The sequence below is a fragment of the Lycium ferocissimum genome, chromosome 8 (genome assembly GCF_029784015.1).
Source record: "Lycium ferocissimum isolate CSIRO_LF1 chromosome 8, AGI_CSIRO_Lferr_CH_V1, whole genome shotgun sequence".
NCBI lineage: Eukaryota > Viridiplantae > Streptophyta > Magnoliopsida > Solanales > Solanaceae > Lycium > Lycium ferocissimum.
This window is the reverse complement of record NC_081349.1, coordinates 35518743-35531519: the sequence shown is the minus strand read 5'-3', so window position 1 is coordinate 35531519 and position 12777 is coordinate 35518743. Positions and strand designations below refer to the sequence as shown.

The 12777-nt window shown below is 32.7% G+C and overlaps 1 protein-coding gene across 2 annotated transcripts; it reads left to right on the top strand.

Annotated features, from left to right (window-relative positions):
* The first annotated feature begins 4114 nt into the window (after positions 1 to 4114).
* Positions 4115 to 7281, top strand: LOC132068253 (transcription factor FAMA-like). 2 transcript variants are annotated; one of them, XM_059461783.1, is made up of 5 exons: positions 4115 to 4285; positions 4887 to 5010; positions 5157 to 5744; positions 6198 to 6629; positions 6989 to 7281. In XM_059461783.1, the coding sequence occupies exons 2-5, from the start codon at positions 4987 to 4989 to the stop codon at positions 7088 to 7090; spliced, it is 1146 nt and encodes a 381-aa protein (XP_059317766.1). In that variant the 5' UTR covers positions 4115 to 4285; positions 4887 to 4986; the 3' UTR covers positions 7091 to 7281. The 2 variants fall into 2 exon arrangements, with proteins under 2 accessions (XP_059317766.1, XP_059317767.1); XM_059461784.1 differs by having other exon boundaries at positions 4142 to 4165.
* Positions 7282 to 12777: the final 5496 nt, after the last annotated feature.

Below are 12777 nucleotides of genomic sequence, written 5' to 3'. Positions count from 1 at the left end.
TTCAAGCTTTGTCAATTTCTAACGGTGGAAACTTCAATCCTTACCCAAATAACTTCAAATTTCGCTTCTTATTTTCCACCACAACGAACTCAAATCTACCTTCAAAAACACTCAAATCCAACCACAATTGTAATTTTCAATTTTATTTTTTTTTTGGATTGTCGTTTTTTTTTTTTTTAATTTTCTTTGAACCAAGGATTGAAGAATGTAAGAACACTCTTCCAAACTAGCCAAATACCGAATGATAAGATTCAACCTAAGGAAACTTTAAGAACTAAAAACAACAAAAAAGAAAATAAAAGGAACTTGGAAAAATTGGAAAAGAGAGAATGTAAGGATGTAGATACTAGACCAAAGGATAAGTAAATCTATGAAGGCAAAATCGTATATCAAACCCAATCCCTCCCACTTTGATTAAACCCTAAGAACCTAAGTAATTTGAATTCAAAGAAAGGACTCAAATGATTCCACAAATGAGCAACCTAATATTTAATTCAATTGAATCCTTGCAAATTCAACACAACTAAGAAATTACACTTAGTCAATAATCAACCAAACAAACTATCTATTAACTAAATCTCTCAAAATATAAATTCACACAATATCCAAGCTAAGTCTTCCAAATAGATGAAAAGAAACTATTTATACTAATGCGCAATTACACCAAAAGGCAAAAAGTGCTTTCTTTTGCAAAAATACCTTACGGGTCTTTACATCAAAAGCCTCATATCTGCAATTATGACCTCCAATTGCCATTCTAACCCCATAAATTGAAAGTATGACCTCCAATTGCAATCTTAGCCCCATAGTTGCACTTTTAGCCATTTTGCGCTTCTAGCCACTTTGCAACTCTTCCAATGCCAACTCTCAAACGTTGTAAATTCGCGAAGTCTTCTCTCCAATCTCCTCCAAGGCATCCTTTTTCATGAACAAGGCTTGCAACTCTTGAAGTTTTCTTGCTTGACCTCGAGTGAAAGGCCTTGTGCTTGTTGGGTTCATATCAACTTTCGCCTACCCTCGCCCCGGTGCATTTTTACTGCGCCCTGTCCAGAGGCTCACCCTAAGGCACCCCCAAACGCCTTTTAAATCACCGGTTTCAAGTAAGCAAACTCAAGTTATTTCACCCCCTTAAATAGTTTGAAAGGAAGTGCCAAAAAATTAAGATGTCATTAAGAATATTCTACAGCACATTTTTAATGATTATTTTATTTGTTGAAAGTTAAATTTCTTAATAATCAGAGGCTGATCCAGGATCTAAAGGTTCCGGGTGTCACATTTCGTTGAATCCAAATAAAGTAAGTTTTTGATCGGTTCGATCGGCTTTAGGCTTTGGATCAAATTATTCGCCTTTTAAGTTTATATAAACAAATTGGTTGAACGAAAAAACATAATTATTACAACTCAGCATAACAGAAATTTTGTTCTGATGGGAGAGAGAAGATTTTTGGATTAAGAAACTTCTGATAATTTAACTTTTTATATTTTAGCACATACTGATAAGGGCAAAAAAAAGGTCAAGATTAATAAATAAAGATAGTCACTAATACTAATAACTAAAAGCAAATTAAGAGGAGGAACTAAGGAAAATAAAAGAAAAGGAAAGAGATAAAAAGCTTACCACTCATCTGGTTTCTCTTCATTACATATTTTCTTCATTTCCTCAAGTGTATACTTAGATGATTGATTACTTATCTTGTTTTGGATTTTAAGGATTTAGATTAAATTAATTTAATAAACATCTTGGTCATAGTTAATGAGATAATTTTAGAAACACATTCACTGACATTGATAAGAAAAATCCCAAGTTCCACAAATTTTTGCAACTATTAATAGCATTACTTTTATTTCATATCTTTCACATTCATATATAAATTTATTTTAACGAAATGAAACTATTTAAAATTTCAAATAATTATCTTCTCTACTCTCACCCAACCCTTTGATTACTTAACTTCTTTTATTTTGCAATATAAACAATTATAAAATAAAACAAAAATATATCATATTATGGTTCAAATGGGGCAGCTGACTCTTACCATCTTAAGCTTCTTTGAAATGAATCGATTTTTAAAACCAATAATTTCTTCTACTCATAATTTAAATTCCAACCCGTAGGAACTTTTCGCAAATCAAGAAGTATATAAAATTAGTATGTGATCTTCATATAACTTTAAATTACAGAGGTAGGCTAATAAAAATGTGGGAGATAAAATAATTTTCTATACTAAAAGACATCAATTATACCCCTTACTCGGTAGTTACACAATCTCATTCATTAAGATTAAGTTTATACGTAGATGTAAAATATATTGAAGCAGCAAGCCAAAAAATTAATAAGCTCGTCTTGAGTTGGTTTCGAACCCTCATCTCCTGGGTGGCAACTCTTGCTCCTTGCCACTGACACTCTCGCATAGTCAGTGGCGGATCTAGGATTTTCATTTAGGGTGCTCGGAAAAAACAACTGAATCACTTGAGCTAGTCTTTTGTATTTGTTCAGGGTGTTCAAAAGTTAATATATGTACATAAACACAGAAAATTTACTCTAAATATACACTGTAATTTTTTGCCCAGGGTGTTCGGGTGAACACCCTGGGCAATGGCTGCATCCGCCCCTGCGCATAGTTTATTAATCAGGGTGCCAATTTAACTAATCATAGACTTTCACTTGGATATATACAGGATATATACATAACATTTTTGCCAAAGCTTGCGGGTGGCGTGGCACTCCCTAGGCCCTTAGTAGATCCGCCCCTGTTAATAATTATGCCTAAGTATACAAAACAGTGCTATTTTGAGAGTGCATTAAGAAAAAAAATGGATTGGGCTCCTCTCCATTTCCCTTCTCTCCATTTTCTCCAAGTTCTACCTTAGATTAGAGACACATGGCATGTGTTAGAATTAATGACTAAGATTTAATTGACTAAAACAAGGCCCTAACCATAGTTCATATAATTAATAACTTATCCATTAATATATTAGAATATTTTATATTTTACTTTTCCTATATCTTTTCTATTTACCCGATTATCTTTTGCCACTTAATTTTTTTTTTCCCAATAGACCCATTATTCAGTTGGTGATATTTTTCATTTTTTCAATTGTGATGCTTACTAATTCACATAATATAGACCCCATTATTCAATTGATAATTGTATATTTCTGAAAAAGTTGTCTATATTATGGAAAATATCACCATTAAAGAGTTTTCATGATCGAAAAAAAGATGGAATATTAAAATAGGAAGAGAGAGAAAATATTTTAATATATTTATGGATAAGTTATTAATTATATGAACTATGGTTAGGTCTTGTTTTAGTCAATTAAATCTAGTCATTAATTCTTTGAGAGTGCATTAGAGAAAAAAAGAGAGCCCAATCCAAAAAAAACACAGCACAAGAACTAAAGTGGGCCAGGGGCAAATTATCCATTTAATGAGACGTTATCACGTGAGACTTTTACTTCTTATATATGGAACCCTCGTGAAAAATACTTACTCGCACTTGATATTTAAATAAAATTTGTTGACCTTAAGAGTCATAAATTAAAATTAGTATACATATCACATAATCATGATTAATAGATAAAAACTACGAGTAATATATGAAATACATGTTTTGCATTTGTTAAACATTAGCAAACACCTATGTGAATAAGTTTTTTTTTTTTTTGGTCTCACCGACTCCGTAACGAGGCAATTCTAGTGGCACTTTTTAAACAATTGGGTAACGCACACATTAATTTTCAATTGACAACTTCTAGGCTGCTAAAGTGTTCACGTGCATGAATTTTATTAAGACCTACCTTCCAAAGATAGATTCAAACTTTGAAAATTTTCAATCTCTTTGAATCATAAAAAAATCACATATCAGAGCTTAAGTATTTATTAAAACCTCATGTAAAGAGGTGATAAAGTTGTTCTGCCTGTGATTCACATTAATATTTAGGTGGAGCGAGGTGAAAAATGAAGAGCTACTGGTCATGAGTAAATTTGTGAGGTGGAAATTAATCCACAGGCTCCTCTGATATATATGTATTTTAATTTATCTTTATATGCATGTATTTATAAATATTTTATATACATAGAGAGAGACATATGTATATATATAAATACAAACAAAAATCACCTCCAAAAGTCAAAGACAACTTCTAGCTGGAGACCTTGCAGGTCCATCATTTGAGACAAATCTTTCATATCCCCTTTTTGTTTTTATTTTTAGTTCAAGCTACCAAATCCCACTGAAGTTTACCTCTTCTTTTATCCTCTTCATATTGTCCAAATTATAAGGTTGGTCTTAAATTTCTATCTTCTTATGCACATCTATTTTCATTTCATTAGTTTCTTATAATTATATTTTCATATTGATGTTATCTTTTAAGAGGGGAATTTTTTTTTTTTTCTATGGATTTTCAACAGATAATTGAACTGTCGATTCTATAGATGGACTTTTTGTTGTTAGTCTTATCGATAATTTCAGTATTTTCAGTTGTATTAGTAAATTGTAGAGGCGGATATAGTACATAAGTTACGAGTTCATCCGAACTAAGTAACTTTCAATCAGACTCTATATTATATAGTATGTGCTAAAAGTTTCACTAACTAGAAATTAAAATCAGAAGATTTTCGATGGAGGGTCCGCCAAAAACAATTGCCACGAGTAAAATTCCAGTGGAAAGTCCATTGGAAAGTTTGATTTTTCTAGTAGTTTAAGTACAAATAATATACAGAGAATCCAATAAATCAATTGAATTGTGATGGAACATGAATTGTTAAAGTTCAAACCCTGCATTCACATACCTAGTAATTGTTTCTGCAATATCTCTATCTTATTTTTGTTCCTTGAAAATCTTGTCATGATAGTTTGATAATGAATTTTGGTCTGTTTCAGGAGGTGGACCCAAGGAGTGAAATTCACCAAAGATTTGAGTTTACATGAATTTGTGAACAGTCAAAGGTTTAGGGTAAAAACAAAAAACTATAACAATACAATGGAGAAAGAAGCAAATTGCCAGGTACTATACATCCAAACACACATGTATAAAGAGGTGTACTTTCATAAGTGTTTGCTTTTTTCATTTTCCATTGCTTCTATCTCTTGCCTTTGACATGTCAATATATAGTTATGTTGTTTCACTTTGAACATGAAATATTTTTGCAGGCCAGTTCCTTGCCTACGTCTTTTCAAATGGTAATTGGTGAAACGTCATGTGGAGGATCAAATACTAATAATCAAATGGTTGATTATATGTTCAATTCTCATTCTACACAACAACAACAACAACATCAGAGTTCTTTAGGGTTTTGTCCCTCGAATTCTTCTCTAGACAAGTTGAGCTTCGCGGATGTGATGCAATTCGCGGATTTTGGTCCCAAATTGGGCTTGAATCAAACCAAGGTATCAGAGGAAGATGCCGGGATTGATCCTGTTTACTTCCTTAAGTTCCCCGTTCTGAACGAAAAGACGGTGCATGATGACGATCAAGAAGCCTTAATGGTACCACAAAAAGAAGAGAAATTTAAATTAATAGAAGAAGAAGGTGGAAATGAAAAAGGTGAAAATATTCTTGACAAAATCCCAGGGAATGAAGGCAAGAGCAATAAGAGAAAAAGGCCTAGAATCAAGACAAATGAGGAAGTTGAGAGCCAAAGAATGACACATATTGCTGTGGAAAGGAATAGAAGGAAGCAAATGAATGAACATCTTCGTGTCTTGAGGTCTCTCATGCCAGGCTCCTACGTTCAAAGGGTATGAAACTCCTGAATTTAAATTTGGTTTATTTATGTGGAGAGTTGAACTGTGCGACTATCTTATCGTAAAACGAAAATCGCTAGGGAATATTTACTTAACGATGTACAGTTGCATCACGGTCTTTTACGTAGAGGATCTGATTCCTTTTTCATGGGTCGAGCACATATAAGTTCTATTAAGTATTGGGTGGCGGTTATAGGCTCGAACTCAGGACCTTGCCCTTATACCATGAAAAATTAAAGTGTGTGGTCATCTCATTTAAGAACTTAAATATTTAGACTAAGCGTACACTTCTAATCTGTTTATTTAATGATGCATTGAAGTGTATGATTATCTCATCTAAAAACTTAAGCTGTTAGCGATAACACACTGCTATTTATTTAATTATATGTACCATGTCTATATGATGTATATATGTCTTCAAAATTGACTTATTTGACAATGTTGTAGGGAGATCAAGCATCTATTATTGGTGGAGCAATTGAATTTGTTAGAGAATTGGAGCAACTTTTACAATGCCTTGAGTCACAAAAAAGGAGGAGACTCTATGGAGATGGCCCAAAACAATTAGGAGATTCATCAACAACACCATCAATGGCCATTCAAAACCCTAGTAATCCTCATCAGCCACCATTATTATTTCCACTTCCAAATGAGTATATTGAAGCTGGAATTCAAGAAGAAACAGCTGAGAGTAAGTCTTGTCTGGCTGATGTTGAAGTGAAGCTTTTAGGGTTTGATGCAATGATCAAGATTCTATCAAGAAGAAGACCAGGACAACTCATCAAGGCAATTGCTGCATTAGAAGATATGCAACTTAGTATTCTTCATACAAATATTACTACCATTGAACAAACTGTTCTCTATTCATTCAATGTCAAGGTACTTATAATTAACACTCCCTCGATTTATGTGTCTTACTTTTCGATTTAGTCTGTTTACAAAACGAATTTTCATTTCTGTATTAACACTTTAAAAGTGCTTCTAAGTGTATTTTTCTCAAAAGTGTTTTTCAAAAAAGCGCTTTCTGGGGAAAAACTACTTTTTTTAGCTTCTGAAAAACTGTTTCTGCTACTCTCCAAAAGTACTTAGTTTCTCTCAAAAACTTGACCAATTAAACACCACATTTTTTTTTAAAATAAAAGAAGTACTTTTGGAGAAAAATAAGCTTGGACAAACAAGCTATAAGACACATAAAATAAATATTTTATTTTGCCTCATATATTTTTTTATTTTTGCAGATTTCTGGTGAAACGAGGTACTCAGCCGATGATATAGCAAACTCGATCCAGCAAATATTCAGTTTCATTCATGCTGAAATAGCCCCATATGATGTCAACTAGTGGAAGACCATTTAATGTTTCATTGTTCTGTCTAGGTTATGTTCTTGTGACCACACTAGCTAGGCATATCATAGTACTAGATAAAGATTAGAACATAAATATAAGAATGCTAAATTTGTATGTTTGTGAGCACAGCTCTTGATAATTCGATATATTTCGTGAAAGATTTAGCTAATTAATGTTACAAATAATTTTATTTAGATTTTAGTCATGAGCCGAAGATCTTTTCTTAATCAAGTACCACATCCTCTTGTACAGAGTAAATTAAATGATCGCTGACTATTGCCACTGTCCATTTACTATACCTCTTAAAAAAATTCTTTTAGAATATGCTAGCTTATGTAGATGTCAATCACGCACTCCTTATATCTTAGATCATGTTAAAATACCTCACCTTGGTCGAGAGAATAAGTTGTTGTCTTCTATATATAGCGAGCGATCTTCACCCCATCAGCTATTTTTTTTTTTTTTTTTTTTTTTTTTTGAGATTGAATTAGGCTGTGATTCATTTACGAGTATCAAAGTTGGACTCATTCCTGTTTTTAACCATATGTTAGGCTCTCATATTATGTTGTATGCGTCTAAGATGTTTGGCCTAAGCACAATGTCTCACATTAGGTAACAGGATGAGTTGCTTTCGATAATTCTCCTTATATAAATTTGAGTAATCGTTATCCTCATGAATTTGTTTTTGGGTTAGATTTAGACTCAAAATTTATTTTCTTTACTGAACATCAATCATCACCAAATTAAAGTTATCTTAAATCTTAATTTTGCTTTGTTGTGTAAGAGAGATACATGCACTCAAAGCACGAACCGCCAGATTTTTTCTTTCTCCCCAAATTTACAATGCCAAAGTCGATATCAACCTAGATGTGTGTAGGCCTGTAGGGAATACATGTTTGATAGACTTTTGTGGAGGAAGAATAAGACTGGTTCAGTGGCAGCTGGCTATGGTGATCGACATTATAATCTCCTACAGTCCTATGGTACTACGTGTTTAATAACTAATTGAAATTGGGGGGTTATTGTTGTTTTTGGCAATTATATGTATGTGAGTTAGGGAAGGTCAACGTGCCCCACAACCGTACCTTGTTTTCAGAGAGGGGTTTGACTTTTCAGGACTAAATCTTGGGAGCATTAGGCTGCCATTAGATAGTGATACTATGACCATGCCTCTTTGTAGGTTCCCTGTCCCAAGAATTTGCGCACGATAGGTCAGATGCGGATTTAGAATTTAAAGATTGTGGATATGTTCATGTAATAATTTTAACTTAATATATATATATATGATATCTGAGTTTACAGTCAAACCTTTATAGATATTTAGTGGATAAACACCGCCAAAATGTACTTAGTGGTCAATAGAGTGGACTGAGCCCGTAAGTTTTAAGGCCAAATCCTAATAAAGACAAAATCGGTAGGTGATTTCTTTTTATCATTTGTCTAAGTATCGATGGAAAAGGTTATTCGATACATATACTGATGAACAGTAACAAAAACTCTAGAATTAGTCAAGATATGCTCAACCTAGCAGTATAATTTTAGAAGAAAAGAATTTGTAATAGTCAATAATTCAACTTTTGTTTCTTTACGGATTTTATGAAGTCTTTCCTCAGGTCATGTTTGCATTTCTTTCATGCATGCATTCAATGAATTAATTGCACATGGGTGGCCAGGTGGGATTTGTTTTTTTGTACGTTTTGTTTATATTTGTAAAAGCTAACTTTATTTTAAATTAAAATCTAGATGCATGAATAGCAACTAGAAATTATTATTTAAGAAAAGAAAAAGCTAACGATATAGTTTTCTTCTTGTTAGATTACGTTAATAGAAGTGATGGATATCGAATCAAAACTAATTCAATATCCAACCACCTCCCTCCCCCGTGCACTATTTAGCTTTTAAAACATGAGTCTAACATATAATATTAGCTCAATTCTAAAAACTATAGATATAAATACTTAATTTGATGGAAAGACCCTGGATTCATAATATGCATGCACCACAATTTAAGTAATAAATCCGCCCCTTCCCCTTCTATCCCCCAAAAAGAAAGAAAATATAAATAAAATTATACTTATGTTGCTTCCTAATAAGAAAACAACAAGTCAACCTGACTAAATGGTCCTTTATTGAGAATTGCCGTTGGTTACTGAAACATGGCAATTTCAGAAACTGAAAATTGAGGAATCTACAAAGGTCAACTGGACAAGAACTGTTCCTGCCCCTAACAACACATGCATCACTTTGGCTTTTACGATGTTTCTATTTTCACAACCATTGGCCCCCTAATAATATCGTAAACTCTCTTAGCCTTATTCTTTTTCAAATCTTTTTTAAAAAGTTGGTACTGAAGATATTTTAAGTTTTTCCAAGAGATTGTCGGGAATGAATTTTCTTTTTTCTACTTGACTTTGGCAGAGTAAAGTGAATCTACGAAATGAGCAAATCTCTAAGTAAAAACACAATTCATTCATGGAACATTTTGCTTTTACACCTAGTGATGATGCAACCGTACCTAATTATCTTGTCTGATATTGTATGATTGTATCTGATATAACAATATTAACATTTTAATAACATTCCATCTTGTGGATATATTAAGCAGTAAAAGCTCAGACATTCCCTCCTATATGTATTAACGTTGTTGTTCTTGAAATCATTCGACATAACTTGCCTTTTGCTTGATGTTTAGGTATGTTCCTGTTACGTGGTTCTCGTGCAATTCTCTGACATTCCCTCCTATATGAATTAACATTGCTGTTCTCGAAATCATTCGACATAACTTGCCTTTTGCTTGATGTTTAGGTATGTTATTGTTACATAGTTATCGTGCAATTCTCTTCGATTACAGCCATCTTAGTTTAAAACTGTGTGTAAGGGCGTTCCCGATAAACTGAGTACGTAATAGAAGTGAACTAAAAGATTGACTCAAACTAATGTGAAAAACGGATACATCTATATTTGATTTGTTCTGTTTTCATGATAATTTGAAACCAACTAATGTTTTGTAACAGACCTGGAAAAAAAAAAACAGAAATATAACTTTTATATGTATATATTAGTTCTTCACATACCGTTAAGGCTACGTGAGCTTAGTTAGCATCGGATGGAGGATACCAGAGGTAGGCCCAGTTAGGACCAAACTGGATATGGGCTTGGAAAGACTAGATCTAGTTCCTGGACTTCTTATCTGGAAAGACCAGAGGTTGGTCTTTAATTTTTGTCCCTCAGTGCAAATAATTTTTTCACAGATATAAATTTATATTTTTACATCATAATATTTATAAGTTATGCCCCGATCTTTTAAAGAACTTATGCCGCGCTAGGCATAAGTTCGAATTTGAAGGGTAAAAATTAAAAACCACCCCATTTGAAGGCCCGGAGAGTGGTCTCAATAGATATTCTTTCTTTTAGGGCCTGTTTGAAAACTATTAAGGGGAATTGACATTTATATACAAGTGCTAAATAACCAATCAAGTAACACATATTATATAGTAACTATAATGACATGTTTGTTTATCATTTTCAGTGTTATGGTTAATTGCACTAGTATATATAATAACATATTTTTTATTATTTTATTATAAATTGAGTAACATATTATGTACTAATCTTACTATTTAGAAAAGCTTAGGTTTCGACGTGCTAGCTTGTTTATTGTCAATAAATTCTTAACTGAGGATAATTTAGTCATTTAAGCTCTCAGCTTTTGTGGGTGTAGTGATGTGTCTAAATAATCCAGTAGTTACCGCATCTAATTGTCCCTTTCTACTTGAAAAAAAAAAAATACATTGAGTTTTGAGTAATTTCTTATACTTGGTTCAATTTCCTTGCCATCCCATGGACCATGTTATAGCTGTCACAGATTTTTGATGGAACCAATCTGAATGACCTTTTCGATGATCTCTTTAAAAAATTATAAGTTAATTTTTCCTGAAACTGTCAAGAACTTGGTAGGCCTCAGTGTGTCGCTTGGTTTTTGAATTACCTATACGTAGTGGTAACTTCTTGAAGTCAATATATTATTGATCCCATTGTAAATTGATGCATTTTGAGAACAATAATGCTTATGGCATGCTTTACTTGTGCAATAGTTGCATCAATTTGTTATCTTGATTTTGGGAAGTAATAGCTAACCCAACACACAGTTTCATGAGGTACTGCTAGCTCGCTCTTTTACCATTATTTCGTAACTCTTTTAATAGGCAATTTAGACAATGATCTTTATAAAAAAAATTTAAAAAAAAAATACTACATGCAGTTTCCTTCTCTGCCATTAATAGAAACATTAATCTGTTGGTGAGCTTTTGTTTACTTAGTTACTAATGGAATTCTTTTATTTTGATGGAAAGTAAATACAGCTATGTTTAAGATTATGGATGATTATCCCCAAGTGGAAATCATGGGATTGATAAAGAGAAAAGACCATTATACATTGAAAGAATAGGTAAAACTTGATCCGTAAAAAAATATTGCGAGTCACAACTGTACGATGGATATGTAAAATGTTATGCTCAAAGAGTTCAACAAAAGCTTGTAATGTTTTCAGTTAGCACATATATCTGAGTTTTTGCTTCTACTTCCTTGTTGGTTGTTGCTGCTTTAGTTAACTATACATCAACAGACAGATATCATGGGAAACCATTAAATTCAACTCTCCCTTATCAATTAAAAAAACCATCAAGTTCAAGTCTGATTTTAAACTATGACTACAATATCAGCTCCCACCCTTTTGTTGCTGGGATTTTTTTGTTTGTCTGGCTATATTTGTATGGGTGTCTTTTCTTTTAGTTGATGTCTACAATTTGTGATTCTCCTTGAGTCCCTTCATAGAAAACAAATGTAATTCTTTCCAAATGTTTCTTTCGTCTCCTATTTTTGGTAAATTACTATAATCACTTCGAATAGTGCAATTTTCAATTGAAGTCTTAGTCGATTGAAAGGTTTCTTTGTTGATACATATGTCATGAAGTTTATTTGTTCTGAGTTCTGTAGATCTGTGTGTTCAATTTCTAATACGACTGAAAGCTGAATATGGTTTCTTTTGGTTACAGTGAACAATTTGTTTTTGAAATGTTGGCTGGTTTATGTTGATGCTCTTGAAGCAGTGTTTACAGTGTCAGTTAATCTTTAACCCTGGCACTCTAGTTCCTTTCAGGATATGTGGTCCTCTTTATAGAAACTTTATTTGTTGAACTGACTTGATGAGCAGTAACTTATGATAGGTATTATCATGTAATTTGATGATTGTGTAGGCATCCTTCTTCTTTGAAAAGGTTATGCTTTTTCCAGTAGCATTCTTCAAACAAAAATTATACCTAAATTGCTGAAGATCTCAGCAAGGGAGATTGGCCCAAACGGAGAATAAGAGGAGAGAAAAAGCACCAATGACGCGCGTAAGAGTAACGTCATTAAGCTCTTGAATGAGACTAAGCTGTTGATGGTGGCACATCACTCTAAGAGGATGTTTAGCTTATCCAGCTTATAAACCCTTTTTAACTTTTTTGAGTGTTTGACAAAATTAAAAAATGCTTAAAATAAGTTAAAATTTGCTTAAAATAAGCCAAAAGTAAAAATTCAGGGAACTCCAACTTTTTACTTTTTGGCTTAAAAGTCTTTTTAGTTTAACCAATGATTTTACTCTTTCATCTCTTATATTTTCTTGTAATTTCAATATTATC

Coding starts and splice junctions, on each gene's coding strand:
- LOC132068253 (XM_059461783.1), top strand. CDS start 4,987: ATGGAGAAAGAAGCAAATTGCCAG. Junction 5,745..6,197: donor CAGGCTCCTACGTTCAAAGG/GTATGAAACTCC, acceptor ACAATGTTGTAG/GGAGATCAAGCATCTATTAT. Junction 6,630..6,988: donor TCTATTCATTCAATGTCAAG/GTACTTATAATT, acceptor TTATTTTTGCAG/ATTTCTGGTGAAACGAGGTA.